Here is an 18,335-nt window from a genome sequence, read left to right on the forward strand (position 1 = left end):
TCTCCTCCCCCTTCAAGCTCCATTACCAGCAAACAGTGAAGGTGGGTCTCCCTCTGCTGCATGCAAGGCTAACAGCGAACAGCTCTGTCACCAGCAGCAGCAGCGTAGCAAGAAGGCTGTGAAGCTGCTCATGTTGCACATGTATGTCATGTCCATTTTTATTAAAAAAACCAACAAAACACTAATAAAAGGACATTATTCACATGATTTCTTCAGAGGCAGCTGGATCACAAGTAGAGCCTCAGCCACCATTATGCGATGGTGCATATATCAAACAACCTGAGTCCAAGTCTGTTCACCAAACCTGAGATGTGAATACAACGTGCTACTGACCAGAGACACCAGGTATCCTCATTCATGGCTGGCATCTTTTTTCACTCCAGCAAACCGCTCTGAAGCCAATGACCACCTTCCCTCAAGCCTGTCTGGATACTAACCCCCATCCAGAAATCCACCCTTGCACCTTGCCCAGCTGCAGCACAGAAACCTGCAGGATGCAGCAGTTGGTGAGAAATACTGACAAGGTGGGCTCAGCACCCAGTGCACTCCCCCTGGTGGTGTGAGCCAGGGCTGTACCTGCATTACATCTGCTACCAAGAACGAGAGGGAAGCAAAAACAAAGAAAAAGAGGAAAAGAAAAAACACCTACTTTGTAAAATGGAGAAGAGTAAGCACTATATCTTACAGGTGCTGGCAGACCAGTCATGCAGCTCTCACTACCATTGCTACTGTGCTAGTCTACAAAAGCCCACCTACAAGCTCTGCCTTCCCTTTCACAGCTGTGTCTCAAAAGTTACGAGCAGAAGAAGTTTCTGAGCAGATCAAGAAGTTCAAAAGTCTTCAGGAAGCCAGCGGCTGGAGATCTCTCACTCCCGCAGCTAGGAGGAAAGAAACAGAACCAGCATTAACCACAACAGCATCTTCTTGCAGCCACAAGCCCTCTGGCTGCCCACCCATGGACTTGGGCAGCTGCCAGGGAGGCAAAGCAGCAGCAGCCTGTGCACCCACAAGGGCCCCTGCGCTCTACACAGAACCATGCCTCAATGCTGCCACCTGCTGCGCATCTGTTAGCCCTCTGCCCTGCATTCTGCGATAGGACTGGCTTTAGGGGGGGGTCCCAGGAAAGCGAGCAGAAGCTGATCACTGCCCTCAGCCTCCCTCCCTCCCTTTGAGCATCAGCCTTCAGGGCTCACAGGTACCAGCAGCTCTTCCCTGCCCAGCCCCCAGAGCCCCAAGCATTACTGGAAAACCAACAGGCATCTGGCTGTGCCCTCAGGCAGTAACCAGGGCCAGCAAAGAGACCCGCTGCGACTTGTGCTGAGCTGCAGAGCTGTTGGATAGCACTCACCATTCTGACAACATAGTTGTGGAGGTGTTGGTTGATGTAGTTCACAGTGGTGCTGAAGACACGGTGTAGAAGGGAAGGCACTTGATTTGCCACTTTCTTAGTTAAGAGCATTGCTAGCACCAACATGGCCTTCTCTTGCTCCAGATCTGATGGGATGGCTCTGGCAAGTCCTTCCACTGCCTGTGACAGGCACCGTGTTATCTCCTGCATAGAGGGAAGAGAGAATGTCAGTGCAGCAGCTGCGCACCTGTACAGACCCATCATAAGCTGCCACGCTCCTTCCCAGGCTGTTACACACACAGGTGGCAGCAAGGATGATTGAGGGTCTCAAAACTCAGCTGCTCACCCCAAAACCAAAACCCAAAGAAACAACAGGCAGCACTGGAAAATATAGTTGAGCGCCTTGCACACTCAGGGTGCAGCAGCTCAGAATCTGCATCTAGACTGCCAGGTCCTGAAGTAGCCCAAGAATCCAGGGCTCCCAGGAGAGGGGAAACCTACCTTGATCTTCAACACAGTGAGTATCAGGGCTACATGCCTAAGGGCAACCGGCATGGAGAAAAGCTTCACAGAAGAGTCTTCACATAGGCAGGAACTAGAGAAGGGGTCCAGGCACAGAACTAACACACTTCAGCTTCCTCACTCCCCTCCCCACAGAATAAAAATCACTCCAATCCTGCCTTTACAAGCCAAGTAGACACTCAAATGAAAGACAGCACTAACTTCATCACAGGCAGAGAAAAACAAGCAAGCCAAATATCCAGTTACATAGTTTTCTCTTGAAGATGCCAAAAGGCTCTAGGGAAGCAAATTGTGGCTGCTGATTGAGATGTAGGTACCTCCCTTGCAGAGCAGTGAGGCACGTGAGATGCTGGACCATGGATGCTAAGCCTTATCCCATCATAAGCTGAGAGAGAACCTGCATTGAAGCAGCAGATGTGCCACCCAGAGCGGCCTTTTCAACAGGTAACCCATCCCAGCACAAACCACTGCTACTCCCAACACTGACAGCCTGTGAGCCAGAGGATTAAGGAAGCACCGGGTCTCACTGTTTGCCAAGTCTCAGCATTCAGCAATAAACACGAGCCAAACTTCTGCCGGGTTTGTCCACCTGCCAAGCAGCAGACATTCAGGACCCAGCATCAGAGTTCAAAGATCTTAAAAACCAAATTACCTCTGGAAGTCAGCCCTGCTCCAACAACCTCGCCTTCCCTGCCTGCAGAAAGGGACACAGCCCAACCAGCTCACTTCGCAGGGCAAAGGCTGCTGCAGCATACAGACTCACCGTATCATTTCCTCTAACAGAACGTCATATCAAATATTACCATTTCAGATTAATTTTAGAAGTGCAGTAATCCAGGCATCAAACTAGCAAAGGTGTTGCAATCTTACTGCTGCAGCCACAGCAGGAAGGACTCAACGTTTAAAAAGGGGAGCTACCCATCAGGTTACTTTTCACTCACCTCTCTAGGCAGATTCTCATTCAGAAAATGTTGCACTAAGTCATTCACATCTTTTGCTTTGATTTGTTTATCCAGCTGGTCTCCGATCTCAGCGAGCTGAGCAGCAATGGTCCGGACAACTTCTTCATTCACCTCAGGGCCAAGCACTGCCAACACACACAGCAGGATTTGGTTCACAGGCTGCAGTCACACCGGGTTCAGCATAGGTATTGCATTTTGCCCATCTCCATTGCCAACCTCCCTGCACCCCCTACATCTTCTGCCAGGATCTGTGCCACGAGCACCATGTAAAACTTAACATCTCCTTTTGGCAAAGCTTCCCGTTGTCACTTTGGGCCGTGAAATCAATCCATTTTGTACAATGAGGTAATATTTACTATAGCAGTTACTCCCTACACTGCTTCACTACATCTATGTGCCAGCTGGCACATCGTGGGCAAGGTGCAATACCCAATGCTGCTTAGGGCTAGTGATGCAAAAACAGTACAAGGAACTATTTAAGAGACTGCCTCTGCCACGTCAGTACAGCACAAGGGAATTAACTCAGTACCAGAAAAAGAGCCGCTCCTAAATCCTAGCCCAAGTGCTGAAACAAAACTCCTTGAGGAGCAATGGGAAGCTTAAGATCACGTTACTTAAGGACAGAAATGATTAGTACCAGATTTGTAGCCCTTGTCTCACATGCTACAGACTGTGCAGCAGGACAGGTGAGCAAGGGAGCTGCACTGCCAAGCATTAGCTGTCTTACCCCAAGCAATAAAACCCCAACCAATTCAACCACCAGCCGTGAAGCTTCTCAGAGGGAATATTGCCAACTATCTGTCACAAGACAGTAAAGAGAGAAGGGGGTAGAAACAAAGCCCACCATGCTCCCAGAAGGCACGTGGGAAAGAGAAGCGAGCACTCACCTAGCTCACCGTTCTGCAAGTGGCCACTTCGATTCCCATCGGTCTGAAGTTCCCCATCACTGTCGTAACAGTGAAGCTCTTTAACAGAACACAAGATGGCCTGGCTTCGTAGGAGTGGCAGCTGCTCTCTGAACTCACAGCCAGAGGACTTCACATCCAGAAAAGCAAAGAGCAGCATGCGTTCCATGTGGTTAGATCCATCACTGCAGATATCCTACATGGAAGAAGCAGCACTGTTAAGCCCATGTCCTGCTGCGTAGGTTTGTACAGATGCTGTTTTTCTTACAGTGAACACCTTTTCCTGGTCTCCTTTGGGTATGCTGCATAATAATGCCCAGTTTGCACGCCCTGAGCAAATGCATGCTAACTCCTAGATGCAAACACACAACTGTGCTGGTTAACACTGGCTGGCTCTGGTCTTACAAACCAGCAGTTGAGGTGTCAGTTCAGCTCTTGAGTGGCAAGGATAAAAATCCCTGATCAGGACTCCTGAAACAAAGGTGAATACTCTGCACAAGTGACCCACTTCTCTAATCACACATCTGTTTCAAAGGTTTTCTCCCCTGCATTTGGGAATTGGGCACTCGACTTCCTGTACAGAACCAAGCCAACGGTTCTCCATTTAACTTTAATCAGAGCACAGCAGTAACAAGGTGGGGAGCAGAGATAACAGCTGCATAAGCCTGCAAAAAAAACAAAACAAAACTGAAGTCTGCATTCCTTTTCTCTCTTGAATGGGATCTAGACAAGCTCCATAACAAACACTCAGATCACTGCATGGTCAGGCAGCTGCTTGCAACAATAGCAAGACAGCAGACCACTGGTGTCTCATCTCCATTCACCTGCAGTAAGCAGGCACATGCTGTCCTCCAGCAGGGCAGCACAGTCCACCCAGGTGGCTTAGGCTGAGGACATCCAGCAGGTGGGCTGTGATGGATGCAAGAAGTCCTATGGGAACACAGGGCCTCAACCAACCAAGGCCCCTGCAGGAAAGCATTAGACTGTCCAGTAATCCCAATGAAGCAGATGATGGAGCATGATGTGTAGGCACAGAAATGAAGTGACCAAAAAAAACAATCCTTACTCTCGTGCCCAGAGTATCTGCTCATGCAATAAGGAGGTGCTGAGGCTTGAACAGAACTACCTAAAGGAATCAAGGTGAAAAGAAAACTGCCTTGCCTATTGCATAGGGGAATGGGTCATCAACCAGGATGAGCCTAAGAACTGAAGCAGTATACCCTTGAGTAAGTGGAACCTTCCAAGGCCTCTCCATGTCTACATAACTCTTAACAGTACTGTCACAAAGTGCAGTGATGGCCGACACAACAGTAGAAAGATTGTGATAAATGTGTTAGAAATAATCAAGGACAAAATGTTTGCAGGGGAGACCAGGCAGAGGAAGGGCAGAACAAGGGCAACAAGCCCGGAAGCAAAAACAAGTGGGAAATAAGGTATGATCAAAGATAAAGCACACCTTCCACCAGTGAAGTATGGGTGGCTACAGACTATAGTGAAGGTCACTGGGGCACCACATTTAACAACCCATCTGACTTACCATGTTTCCTTCCTCAAGGCTCATTGTGGGAAAGCACAACAAAAAGGGTCAGAACTGTGCCTTACAACCACGCTTAATGCTAGAGGGTGACAGATGTTTCAACGTATTTGTGGGGTTTGCAACACGCATATGATAAAACAGTAGCTCTGAAATCACATTTATTACAGTGCTTTGTGCAACATTAATTTGATCGCAGTGATGGGTCAAGCAGATAATTTGATTTATTAGTTTCAGTGGTTTGCTACTTAATAAACATCATTGCCTCTTAAATCAATTGCATCTCACGCCTGCAGTCTAACGGGAGCAGCTTGCAAACTAAATGGTTCCATCCACCTTCTGTCTGTATTCGTGATGGAGGGGTGCAGCATCAGAGACTCCAGCAGGAACTCTGAGGAAGATGAGAAGGGCACAAGCCAGTACTTTTTGAGACTCAGCCCCTTCCAGGTACTTCTGAACAAGCACATAAGTGAAGTGACTTCATTTGAAACTAACCTGTTCCATGACAGATTCAGAGATAGAACAGCTCCTCACGGTCTGCTTCAGATCAGAAGTCCTTGTCCTGCAAGAGTAAGAAAACGGTAAATGCAAACAATAAACCCCAGCACATACATACCTTCAAGCAGCACCCACAAGTACTGTAGAAACTGACCTTTCTAGAGATACATACATCTCTGGAGAGAACTACACACAAACAAGGCTGGGAGAATAGCAGCTGTTCTGGCAGGAAGGGCCCTAAATCAGGTGAACCAGGTAGGGGAAAACACCTACCTGCCATTGATATGCAGCAGATACTGATGCAACATGACCTACAAATGGGGCCAGAAACTGTGTAGAAAGGGGTGGGGAAGGCCCTTTGTAGTGCCAGGGCAGGAAAGTGGGGTTATCACACAGAAGACTCCAGCCCTGTAGAAGTAATTCATGTCTCTTGGGTCTTCCAAGTTCCTGATGACCTACTGAGAGCCAGTGAGCTGCTCAGATCTGCGTGCACAGCCGTGCACACTCCTAAGTGAAGTATCCAGGTGGCATTGCAACACATCTGTAGGATTTCAAGTGCCCCCACCCCACACACCCAGAGATATTTGTGTACACTCAGGCTTTGTTTCCGTCTATGTTCCTAGATATCTGTTGAAAAGGAAAGGCTGGATGAAGTGCCAAAAGCTTCCAGTCACATCAACAAAACTAAGCCTGCAGAGAGGTTTGATTAGAGGATGATCACCAGCTACCCGGACTCATGATAACACACTACATTTTAGAGCAGTAACCCTCCACAACTGTGTTTTAAGCAATTAGGTGTGCAGGTGGGAAAAGAGGGAGGAAGTGAAAGCAGAAGTGCATTCAAACTCTGAAGGAAGCCACAGTAACAGCTTCAAGAGACCAGGAATTTCCCAGCTCTTCAAAGACTCCTAGAAACCCCCAATGCCAAAACACAACCTGAAATACATCTAAAAAGCACAAGGGCCCAGAGGCAGCCTTTCAACCATGAAGTCTTTTTCATTCAGTCATCACGCTAAGCTTCTAGCTTCCTAAAACAAATTCAACTTCTGCTGCTTTGCATTGCACTATTTCTGTGCTCAGTTCAGATCCCAATTGCTGCCACTCACCCCTACCCCAAGGCGCATGCTGGCTGGTTAGAGACACTCAGTGGGGACCTGGGACCTGACAGGAGCTCTGGAACAACACAGGACTACCTTTCTCCTGGCCTTTGTCTTTGCTGGAGAATAGATATCTATTAAGGTTGGAGAACTTAACGTTATACCCCCACTTCCCTCTCGGTCCCAGGGATGCTTTGTCAGGTCAGTGGCAGGACTGTGGCTCTGCATAATAACTCAGGAGCTGTCCCAGAAGCAGCTACATCACCCTCTTCCCACAGCACAGATGCAAGCGTTCTGCAGCACTGACGGAGGTGCGACGTAACACAAGCCACTACAGCTGCATGCAAGCAACTGCCCAGATGTACAAGTGAAACTAGCCGAGTAGCTTTCCTCTTACAGACCTTTACAAGAAGTGGACCGCTGCTACCCAAGCCCAAGCAAACTGTCAGAGGGTGAGTGCCTTTTTCCTTCTTGGAGGGGAATTCCAGAATGCTGCTGGAAGGTCAGCTGAGCAGTCAGGGGATAAGCTGCCAAGGAAGAACACCATGCACAGACAAATGGAATCCTGCTTGAAGAGGGTGGAATGGAAATAAGAATTAAGGCACCTCTTTGTAGCGTTTGTCATCTGTCACAGCCTCCTATGGAAAGCTCAAAATGCTGCTTAAAAACCCCAAATTCCCTCATTTTTATTCATGCTGCTAGGAAACCTGTTTGATTCAATCCAAGCACCTATGAAAGAAGCAATCAAAGGCAAATGTACCATTGCCTTCTCCCATTCCTTGCTCTAGAAGACGAGAGGCAGACTACTCCAGCCCAAATGAAGGAAGGGAAGATGGGCATTCTACTCTATTCTCAAATCAGCAAGTATAAGAACTAACAACGGGGAGATCCAGATCTATTCTGGGCACACCCATGGGCACTTTCCTTCCCATGCAAGTCCATAGGCATTTTCCTGGGTAAGGCTGGAAAGGCAGAGCATAGGAACTTCACACAAGCTTGTGCAAGTGCACTTTGTGCTTTTCAAAGACAGAAGGTGTTAAGCAGCCCTTGCCCTTGGCTTCAGATTGAGATTTTAAGACCTCTTTCAGTGGATGAAAGAACCATTGAAATGAATGAATGAACAGAAGATGTAGTACCAGAAAACAAACAAACAGAAAATGCCTACAAACTCCATCTCACAGTAAAACTAGATAATCTAATAAGGCTGCTTTATAGCTGCTAGAAGTCTTGGAAAGTATTCACAGGATCATTTCAGTTGGAAGGGATCAATAATGGCTGTCAGGCCCGACTTCCATGCAGTGAACAAGGACACCCACAGGTAGATCAGGTTGCTCAGAGCCCCATCCAGCCTGACCTTGCATGTCTCCAGGGATGGGGCATCTACATCTCCAGATAACCTGCACCGATGCTTCCATATCCTCACCGTAAGGAATTTTTTTCCCTATATCCAATCTAGATCTCACAGCACACCCTGCTAAAGAGCCAGTCCCCTTCTTTCTTAAAGCCCCCCTTTAGATATCGAAAAGCCACTAAAAATTCACCTCAGAGTTTTCTCCAGGCTGAACAGCTCCAGCTCTCAGCCTGTCCCAATAGGGGAAGTGTTTCATCCCTGGAATCATTTTTGTGGCCCTCCTTGAGACGTGCTCCAACAGGCCCACATCTCTCCTGTACTGATGACTCCACATCTGGACACAGTACTCCAGGTGAGGCCTCATCAGCACAGAGTAGAGGGGGCAGGATCACCTCCCTAACCTTCTGGCCACACTTCTTTTGATGCACCACAGAAGTTCACTAGGTTGGTCAGGCAGGACTCATCCTTGATGAAGTCATGTTTGTTATCCAATATCACCTCCCTCTCTCTCCAACAGTGTTCTGCTCCATGACCTTACGTGACACAAAGTAAGGTTGACAAGTAGTCAGTTCCCTGGGTCACCTTTTCTACCCTCCTCAAGAAACGGGCGCAACCTTGCTTTTTTTCCTCCCCTCCATCACTAAGGACTTCACCTGACCTCCATGGCTTGTCACATATTGAGTGACGTGGTGACTACACCAGCCAACTCCTTCAGGGTTCTGGGATGCATTGTTACTATCTATACAGTGACAGATCTTTACCTTCTTGTTTCATCTCTTTCCATACAAGTGGCCACTGTCCGTTCAGTTATTAAGTGAGCATTGAAACAGTGCCAAACAGGTAGAAAGGAATTGCTGTAACTTGAGGGAAGGTAACATCTATGTTGGGGAAGAAGAAAACAAGCAGGCAAACAGTAACATGGAAAAGAAAACATAAGGAGATAAATGGTTCGGGAAACCCCTCCTGGATAGTAAAAAGCTGCTTCTATACATTAATGCAGAGTGTACAGTGTGCCTCACCAAGGCTTATTCAAAAGCAGAGAACAGCAAAGTTAATTGAATTCCTCCTCCTAAAAGTCACCACATGCTACCACAGGCCTGCAAAGGACACGACAAAACAAGCACTTCTCGTAAGTGAAAAGTGACCGAACACTGACAGGTTTTACGCAATGAGATTGACCTCAAAAGATGAGCTCTGAGAGTCTAAAATAGCAAGCTATCACTTCCCTATAGCTCTTGAACACAAAACTGCCTCGGGAGAACTGTTTGAGGAGTAACCAGACCAAATTGAAGTTGTTCAAATCCTTAGAGGTTCATGCAACACACACACCTTGGGCTTCCCCTGGATTCTAACAACTGGAAGCTACCAAGGTGATGGTTTACACTTCATTCTTAAGCTCGTACTTCACAAGACATCACTTCTGTCACAAACAAGTAACTGTTCATCTGCTATGACACTTCTCTATTCACTCCTTTCCTGCCTCCATACTGTTCTGTCTGCCTAACCAGCGCAGGCTGCACAGACGCCACAAACACAGCAGCAGTCAGCAGTATACCCATTAGCACAGGGTACCAGCACTTATTGCACTCTCACACACACCAGTTCTTGCAAGAAAGAATGCTGTGGTTGCTGTCTCCAAAGCAAACCTTCCGGGCTTCCTTCCATGCACACACCACTTCCGAGCTGGTGTTAAGTATATTCTGAGTGACACTACAAGAGTTACTAGCTCCATAAGGAGAGCTGTTGGGGGGAAATTCTCCATAGCTCTGCAGGCAGTCATAGAAAAGCAGGACCAAGAATCCCTATAGCAACAACACTAACCTAACCCAGCTTTCATCCCATCTTCACACCCCCAAGACAGCTCAAGAAAGAACCCACACCATGAATAATACCCCTGGCTTGCCACCACTTTCCCTTCAGATCTTTCACCTCTCCTCACAGCTCAGACAGCAGTTACTATTCTTAGCCCTATCAGACACTGTCTGCTTATGAAAGCAGACTCCTCAGCAGCAGAGCCACATGCCGGTAGGACTGCCTCCTTTAACAGCTTGTCTAGATGCCAAGACACATCCTGTACAAACACCTGGACAGCCGCTATCAAAGGACTTACTGTGAGCTGTCAAGATATTAATCTTTGTTTCAGTTTTGGGTTAGGAGTGAATTCAAGTCTTCAAAGCAGAATAATCCATCAGTCATTGAGAAGAACACTTACAGCCAGCGCATTCATTTCTCTGTCTGACAACTGCAAGATAAGCACCTCATTTTCGGTAGTCTGAATGACATCATCATTGGAGTCAACTCTACTTGTCTCACAGGGAGACGTTTCATTGCTGAGCTGCAAAGCTCAATACAGAAGCAGTTCACAGACAGGGAAACCAAAGCACCTGGAGTTCACACAACTTGCTCTGCCATTTGACAGGTTAAAAATCCCCACTTGAAACCATGACCACTGTATTTCACTGTGTTCCCAAAAGCACGCCGCAGGCAAACTGCTTTACATGATGAATCAGCAGTACTGCAAAGTCATAAGAAAACCATAGCACGGACCTACCAAGTTCCTTATTTGAGGACTTGCAAACAGTACCTGACTACCAGCCTTAACCCCTCCAACAGACAGAGCAAGCAGAATCCACATCAAACAGCACGAAGTCTCAAATCCCCATCACCTTGCCACACACTTCCTAGCCCAGCAACCCAAAAGGAACCACAGAGCCCAGCTGACAGCTCCTCCCCCATACTTTTCTAATCGTGGAAGAAGCCTGACTGCTCACATGGCAGTTGCATACCCAGTTCAGACTCAGCAAAGAGGGAGAGAACGCACAGTTCAAGGGAGATAGCTTGAGGATCTGCAAAAAGAAGTCTAAATGAGGCAAGTGCAGACGTTACCAACTAGGATGTTATCATGACTATCTTACTATGTCTAACCCTTATAACTACTCAGCCCACCAAGGGTATGCCAGCTTGCACCAGTGCCCAAGACTTTGCCTCTTCCGTGACCCCCCGCCCTCCTAGAGAAGATTTAACTGTAGGCTTAGGAAAGAAAACTTGGGGTGAAGGGAGGGAAACAAAGGCATTGCTAGGTGAAGGACAGGCTGAACAAACCCTTTTGTGCATCTACAGGTGCACGTGTGCTGCCATGAAACCAAATGGCTGGTTTGGTATCACCTGGTTAATACCAAAACAGCTAACGTGGAGTTTCTCAAGACTTGCCTATCACAGGCAACAGCTTTTAAAGTGCAGGCATCCTCCATGCATTTGCCTTAGAGGGAGGATGCAGCATCACCTTCATTTCAGATGTGTTAAAACTCTGAGGGGGAAACAATCCTGTGGCCCAGCACAGGACAAACCCCATCTCCCAGACACTTGTGATTTATTTGCTAGACACTTAAAGATCCCCTGCCTGTCAAGAACTGAAAAGGCTGCTCACACTCACCCATCCCTCTCACTCTCAAGTAGGGGCACTCATTGCTCGAGGCTGTCAGCTTTTGTTTCTCTTGCTCTCAGCTTCAGATTGCTTCCTCCTTCAAGATGTGTGAATAATGCCACCTCCAAGCAAACCAGCATGGAACGAAACCACACTTTGCTCATAACATCGCTGAAGGAAAAACACTCTGAAAGGTGCTGAATACTTCCTGCTCCTAACAGCTTCATTGCTTCATCTCCCAGTGTTCAGTGGCACTAAAATGGTACACAAAGACCTGACACCAACAAATGCTCACCTGCCAACCTCCTTTGCTAGATCAGTTTCATATTCACTTCCTTAGTACAGAGGAAGCATCACAGCCTGAACAGTTGAAGCACGCACTGTGAACTTGAACTCAGTAACCCCTAGCAATTTGTTTGATGGGAATCTTCTTACCCCCTTTTTGAAAGCAAAATGGGACCGCAGACTTCCAAAGACATTTTGGAACGGCCTTTTCATTTAAGACATATTTAGTCCCCCCCACCCTAAGATCTGCTGCTGTTTCACGTTATTTCTAGTTCTGTGCATTTGGATGGAGACTCTGCTGTGAATCACAACAACCCTCTCCTTATCAGATGCAATAACTGGACTTCTTAGGAAGAAGCACCACCCAGCTTTCTCGACAGCCTTCATTTTCGTTTGGCTTAAAATACTCTCATCCAGTCCATAGGTGGCACATCAATGACAAGGAAGGAACACAGGTCCTCTTTAAAGAGTTAAAAAGAAAAAAAGGCATGAGCTTGCAACCGCTGTGGTTTCTGTATCAGATTGGGGCTGGAGGCAGCAGACAACACTTCCTAGCAATCTTTAGAAGCCAGCCTACAGATGCAGCTGGGCTGAAGTTCGGTGAGCAGGAAGCCTGTAGATGGAACTGCCACAGAGCTCTAAGCCAGGGCTTGGATTGAGTCAGCTAGAGCAGGATCCAAAAGGAACTGGTATAGCCACATCTCACAGAAGGTGCAAGATTTAATCTTGACGACAGTGCACGCGTTCATTCTGAACTAGGATTATGTATGGGCAGACCAACTTGTAAAGTCAGAGACATAAGAGTTTTCATCCAGTTTTAGAGGATGTTTCTTCTGGGGCACAAGCTTGCACTGCAGCATGTCTTTACAGCTGAGCAAAGTGCTTGCTCCTTGAGAGGGCAGACAAATGCCACCTGACAACAGCAACTCAGAAATAAGGCGGCACTTGGATGAGATCAGACAAGAGCTGGTAAGGAGCTGGGATCGGGGCGCTGGGCACCGTAGCTGCTGTGCCATCTAGAGGACAAAAACATCCTCCTTATTTGAAATGCCCATACTCCTGTCAACATCACCAGACAAAAGAATAAGCAATGCCACTTCGCACTGTAACAATGCAATTCATAGCTGACGTTGGTAGTAAAGCAGAACATGAGTAACCAGAGTTTTCTCTCCCACATTAGAGGTGTGCAAGGAAGGAAACCAACAAGGAAAGAGCCTCAGGGACACGGGCAGCACTAACAGCTCTGCCTGTGGTTACCTTCAGACCACATGGTCAAACAAGAACTATTCTTGTCCATGCTTGACAAATACCCGGCCTTGTCTCAATACCTCAGAGCTTTCCCAAAGCACAGTGCTTTTTTATACCTGCATCCTTCCTCCTAAACATGAAGCATATCATAGCTGTAAATGTCTTTCTTTTACAGAGAGTCACGTATAAATGCAAGCAGACCCAAGGATGATTCCCCAGGAGAAGAGCCTGATGCTGTTCCTCTGGTGAGGCTGGATGTGCTGGCTCTCAGGGGAACTCTCCTGTTGTGTTGCATTCCCAAATCTTGCTCCTGCTGCAATGACTGCACAGATGGAGCCAGTGGAAAACAAACCCTAAAGGAACCTCTTAGGATGGCTACTTGGCACTGCTTGGGCTCCCCAGCTGTAGGCCCACAGGCACAGTGGAGTTGTGTGGATTTTACACTGAGCAAAAGCCTGACTGTGCATGCAACAATGCAAGCCATTTCACTTTCAGTTTAAATGGAAGAGGAAGCACGAGCTATTCTGTCCCAGAAAGTGAATGTAAAACTAAAGCGCAGCAACCAGCTGATCTAAGTGAGTTTATACAGCTGTTGAACTACGGTTATGGCACCAGCTACACCAGACTAACAGAGTTACACTGACACAATACTGAAGAAATAAAAAAAAGGCATTTTCATCCATTTAAGAGATGAAAGAAACTGCCCAGTGCATTACAGACATGGCCACTGCCCACTCTCCAGGAAGCTGCAGTGAGGACGCAGCAGAAACAAGCCAAAGGTCGGGTGATGTCAGAAAATACAACACAGGGTTCACTGACAAACAAAAACGCCACAGCCAGGTGAGCAATGACTGCACGCAGTTTAGCTGCCCTGCTCATGCCTTAGCTGAAGCTGACTGGAAGGTCTGAGACTTCACTTGAAAGTTAAAGGAGTTCGGAGCCACACCACCACCTTTCCCCAATTGCAGCAAAAGTAACATTCCACAGCTTCACTGCTGTGTACAGCCTTTTCCTTGCACTCATCAACAAGCACAGCCCAAACCCACTGTGACCAGGAAGCACGACTTGTCACCTGCAAGAATCACTGTCTGGATGCAAAGAGCCAGGAAAGCCTGGATCAAGCGCCAAAGTTACTAAATGCCCAAAGCAGTCCCAGCAATACTTCAACTAGACCACAGGGCTGCTGAAGGGAAAGGGGACTGAAGGATTCTGCTGCAAAACCAGGCGCTGTGCTTCACCTTTCTCCTCCAAAGACAGGGCAGGGGCGACCCACATCATCTCACCCAGGAGAAAGCTGGTGCCTAATGCCCACCACCACCAGCTCCACAGTGCTCTATTCACTTCCCATCACAGCTGATATGAGGTCAGGACACTGCTCCTATAGACATCTGGTACAAATCTAAGCAATCACTGAAGCTCAGGAATAAACAGCTTTGAAAAAAACAAAGAATGAGAGCAGACACCCCACATGATTCACTTTACCTTTCCTTGGCCTGCGTCACAGTCAGACCCAATCTCTGTGGTGAGGACCAATGAAGCACACTCTGTAATCATTAACCAGTAATTTTTCAGTAACCCATCCCACCCCCGCAACCCCAAGATAAGCCAGCCAAAACTAACAAGGGATCCAGCTTTTAAGCAGGAGCTTTGCACCTTCACTCAAGCTATGAGTTCAACTTCCTAAATCAGAAACATCGGCGTGTATTTGGTTTTGTACAGTATGCAGATATGAAGATTGTACACTATGTGGAGCTGCACTTATCTAACACAGACCAAGCCACAGCAAGCTAAGAGAAAAACAGAGGAAGGTGCTAAGCAAAGAAATATCAGATTTGCTGGTAAGTTCTGAGGAACTGCTAGCTGGAGGAAATGAAACCTGCTCAATTGCCATCAATTCCCTCCAACGGAGGTAACCAGAGATTCAGTTTATTTCCCTACCCCCACTGCTTATTAGTTCATACCTGAAGGCAACAAAACTGTTTTATCAAGGAGCCTACCTCAAATAGCTGAGACACCACAGTTATGTCAGCAGGCTCTGCACACAGCTATTATGCCCCTACTCTCCCACCAACACCCCATAACCACAGAATCATAGAGTAGCCTGGGTTGAAAAGGACCACAATGACCATCCAGTTCCAACCTCCCTGCTATGTGCAGGGTCACCAAGCACCAGACCAGGCTGCCCAGAGCCACATCCAGACTGGCCCTCAATACCTCCAGGGATGGGAATCCACAACCTCCTTGGGCAACCTGTTCCAGTGCATCACCACCCTCTGAGCCACAGCTTCCAAGTGTCAGGTTGTATCATAAGATCTCCAGAAGCAGCAGCCATAGGATTTATGTGCCTGCCTGCTCCCAGATTAAGCACCTTCACTCTATCACGGAGTAACTTCTTGCTCTCCCAGCTCCTGCTCAGTGTGGGTGACTTCTGTCATCCTGTTACACAGAAAAAACAATACACGGAAGCAACATGGTATAACTGACCCTATCTAGAAGTGCTCAGAGCACACACGCGGCCTTCCCCACTTAGAATTCTCAACTCTCACTGCTTTGGGAGTTTATTTTTTATAAACCAACACCAAGCTGAACTCATTGCCCTCAGCTTGCTGAATCTGGGTGTGAGAAATTAGTGAAGGGTGAGCAGGAACCCAACAAAACCACCTTGACCAGGCGTCTTATCTTTCCTTCCTGAACACAGCACATATCACCACATAAACAAGGATGAGCCAAGCAGGCAGGCAAGATTGCCACATCCATACTCCCAGCAGCAGGCAACCAGCCACAGCAGCCCTCTCCACCTACACTCATAGGGCTGGCTGGTCCCTGAGTCTGGCCAGCCAGCTCCTCATGATGAGGAGTGAGATCTAGGAGGAGAGGTTGCAGAAATTCAGGCAAACGTGTTATTACCAGCAGTTTATAGGACACATTCCACATGGTCATGTACAATGCCATCAGCACAAAGAAGGCAGCAAGGAGCGGATACTGACTTCAGAGAACAGGCTGGAAGAGACCTCTAAGATGATCCAGTCCAACCCCTGCCATGCCCACATCCCTCAGTGCCACATCCACACGGATACTGAACACCTCCAGGGACAGCAACCCTACCACTTCCCTGGGCAGCTTGCGCCAAGGCCTCACCACTCTTTCCGAGTAGAAACGCCTCATAACATCCAACCTGATTTACCCTGAAGAAACCTCTTGAAAACGTTTAAACCTGACATCTAAGTTGGCAGGAAGAGTTCAAAGACCACACGGAAAACCCTCCTTCTCCACGAGGCTCTCCCACATAGATACGCTTCCTCAGACACCTGAGAGCTTTGCCGTTCGCTTTCATTTCGTTACAGAACCCCCGGCCCGCCGAGCGCCTTCCCGAGGGCCCGGCCCGGCCCGCCCCCCCCCAACGCGGCAGACAAAGGAGCGGCGCGGCGCCCAGCGAGGGCTGTAGGACGGTGTCGGCAGGCGGACCGACGTGAGGGAAGCACGACGGCACGGCAGGCACGGCACACCCGGAAGAGCAGCAGCGACGGATTGCGGGAGAAAGTAAAAACAAGCAAACAAACAAACAAGGGACCCGCTGAGTCCGGCGAGCAGAAGGGAGCGCTGCAGGGAGACGGCGGCATTCGGTACAAGCAAGAAGCCGCTTCAAACCCGTTTCCGCCCCAGCGCTCTCCCCGGGCCGCTCCGGCAGCAAGAAGGCGGCGACCGCGGCCGTACTTACCGGGTGTAGCGCGGCTCTCCTCACGGTTCGCGCCCGCCTGTATTTCAAGGCCCCGGCTCCGCCTTCTGCTGCGCTTGGGGAGGGTGGGGCTCGGGCTTCCCCGGCCGGATGGAGTCGAGAGGGATAGAGAAGGAGGGCGGGAGGGAGGCGGCAGCGTGAGCGCCGAGCAGGGCAGGCGGGAGGGGTGAAGGCGGCGGCGCGGTGCGCGGGTAGGGGTGGAGAGCCGCCCCGCGGGGTTGTGAGGGGTTGCAGCCTGCGGCTTCCGCTCCTCCCTCCCGTCACTTGTGTGTCTCTATACGGCGCATCCAGCGTTTCAGCTTTTTCTTGTGTAGCTGTTGGAAGCCAAGCTTGCTGCTGCTCGCCGCCGTTTTCCTGTCGCGCTCGGTCGCCTTGCAGCGTGCTGAGTCACTGCACCCCAGCGCTCTGCACGTTTGGAAAGCCTCGCTCCCTGCCTATGGTTACACCGCTGCTAACGTGCTAGGAGGAAAGTCTCCATCCAGCGCTATCAGTAACACGAAGCTGGAGTCTTCCCCCCTACTGCCGATCATAGAATGGCCTGGGTTGAAAAGGACCACAGTGATCATCGAGTTCCAGCCCCCTGCTATGTGCAGGGTCACCAACCAGCAGACCAGGCTGCCCAGAGCCACATCGATGCAGCCTGGCCTTGAATGCCTCCAGGGATGGGGCATCCACAACCTCCTCGGGCAACCTGTTCCAGTTCCAGCCAAATCCCAACATAGCTCTCTCCCCATGCTCTTCTTGGAGCCCACAGCGTGTTTGCAGTTTTACTACATCAGCTGCCAGCCCTTTCCTTAGCCAGCAAAGCCCCAGGGGCTGGAAGGGGCCCGGCTCCCTGACCCACACTGGCCTGGCTCTGAGTGAGGCGGGCAGCCTGGGGTGTGAGGCAGCTTGGAGGGAATGAAAGCCTGAGTGTGGCAAGGTCGGAAGTTCCTGGGGGTGCTTTGGTCAGCATTGGAAACTGAAAGTAACAGCTGTGCCACGCCAGACTCTGATGACAGGATTTGCTTTGTTAGGGGGCCTTTTCTGGGGTTATTTCCCTACCACACCTGGCTAATCTGCACAGGAAGCGTGACTGGCCTCCAGGGTCAGTGTAGCTTTTTGCTGAGGCGAGCAATACAGGATGCTCTCTCTGTGGGACTGGTTGTTCCATTCCTAGTTTATAAAGTGGGAGAATCTGTGGATATCTAATTGAGATCAGACATCTTTTGTGAGTGCTTGGTGGGCACAGACTGAGAGGAATCCCCTGAGTGTGCAGTGTAATTAAAAAGGCAGATGAAATGTTGCAAGGCTGACTTCCTTAAATATGATAGGGAGCCTCCTGTGTCCAGGGGTCCAATTGTCACTTGCCATATAGCCAATCTTTTGGCACCGAGACTAGCAATAATTATTGCTTTGTGATACCGGGGTGATCCCTTTCAGTTA

At 48.9% G+C, this 18,335-nt stretch overlaps 1 protein-coding gene across 2 annotated transcripts; it reads right to left on the minus strand.

Moving 5' to 3' along the window:
* Positions 1 to 144: 144 nt before the first annotated feature.
* On the minus strand, positions 145 to 17,304 carry BID (BH3 interacting domain death agonist). Of its 2 annotated transcripts, none has more exons than XM_072326713.1 (6): positions 16,893 to 17,304; positions 5,767 to 5,833; positions 3,720 to 3,933; positions 2,812 to 2,957; positions 1,349 to 1,552; positions 145 to 878 (listed from the first exon to the last, which is right to left on the minus strand). In XM_072326713.1, exons 2-6 carry the CDS (start codon positions 5,773 to 5,775, stop codon positions 867 to 869), a joined length of 585 nt encoding a protein of 194 aa, XP_072182814.1. In that variant the 5' UTR covers positions 5,776 to 5,833; positions 16,893 to 17,304; the 3' UTR covers positions 145 to 866. The 2 variants fall into 2 exon arrangements, with proteins under 2 accessions (XP_072182814.1, XP_072182815.1); XM_072326714.1 differs by lacking the exon at positions 16,893 to 17,304 and adding an exon at positions 7,268 to 7,316.
* Positions 17,305 to 18,335: the final 1,031 nt, after the last annotated feature.

This window comes from Excalfactoria chinensis, chromosome 1, assembly GCF_039878825.1.
Source record: "Excalfactoria chinensis isolate bCotChi1 chromosome 1, bCotChi1.hap2, whole genome shotgun sequence".
Lineage (NCBI taxonomy): Eukaryota > Metazoa > Chordata > Aves > Galliformes > Phasianidae > Excalfactoria > Excalfactoria chinensis.

Excerpts from the sequence above, each read along its gene's own strand:
- BID (XM_072326713.1), bottom strand. Across the intron at positions 2,958-3,719 it reads CTTGCAGAACGGTGAGCTAG|TGCTTGGCCCTGAGGTGAAT; the intron begins GTGAGTGCTCGC and ends GTGTGTTGGCAG. Across the intron at positions 1,553-2,811 it reads ATGAGAATCTGCCTAGAGAG|GAGATAACACGGTGCCTGTC; the intron begins GTGAGTGAAAAG and ends CCCTCTATGCAG.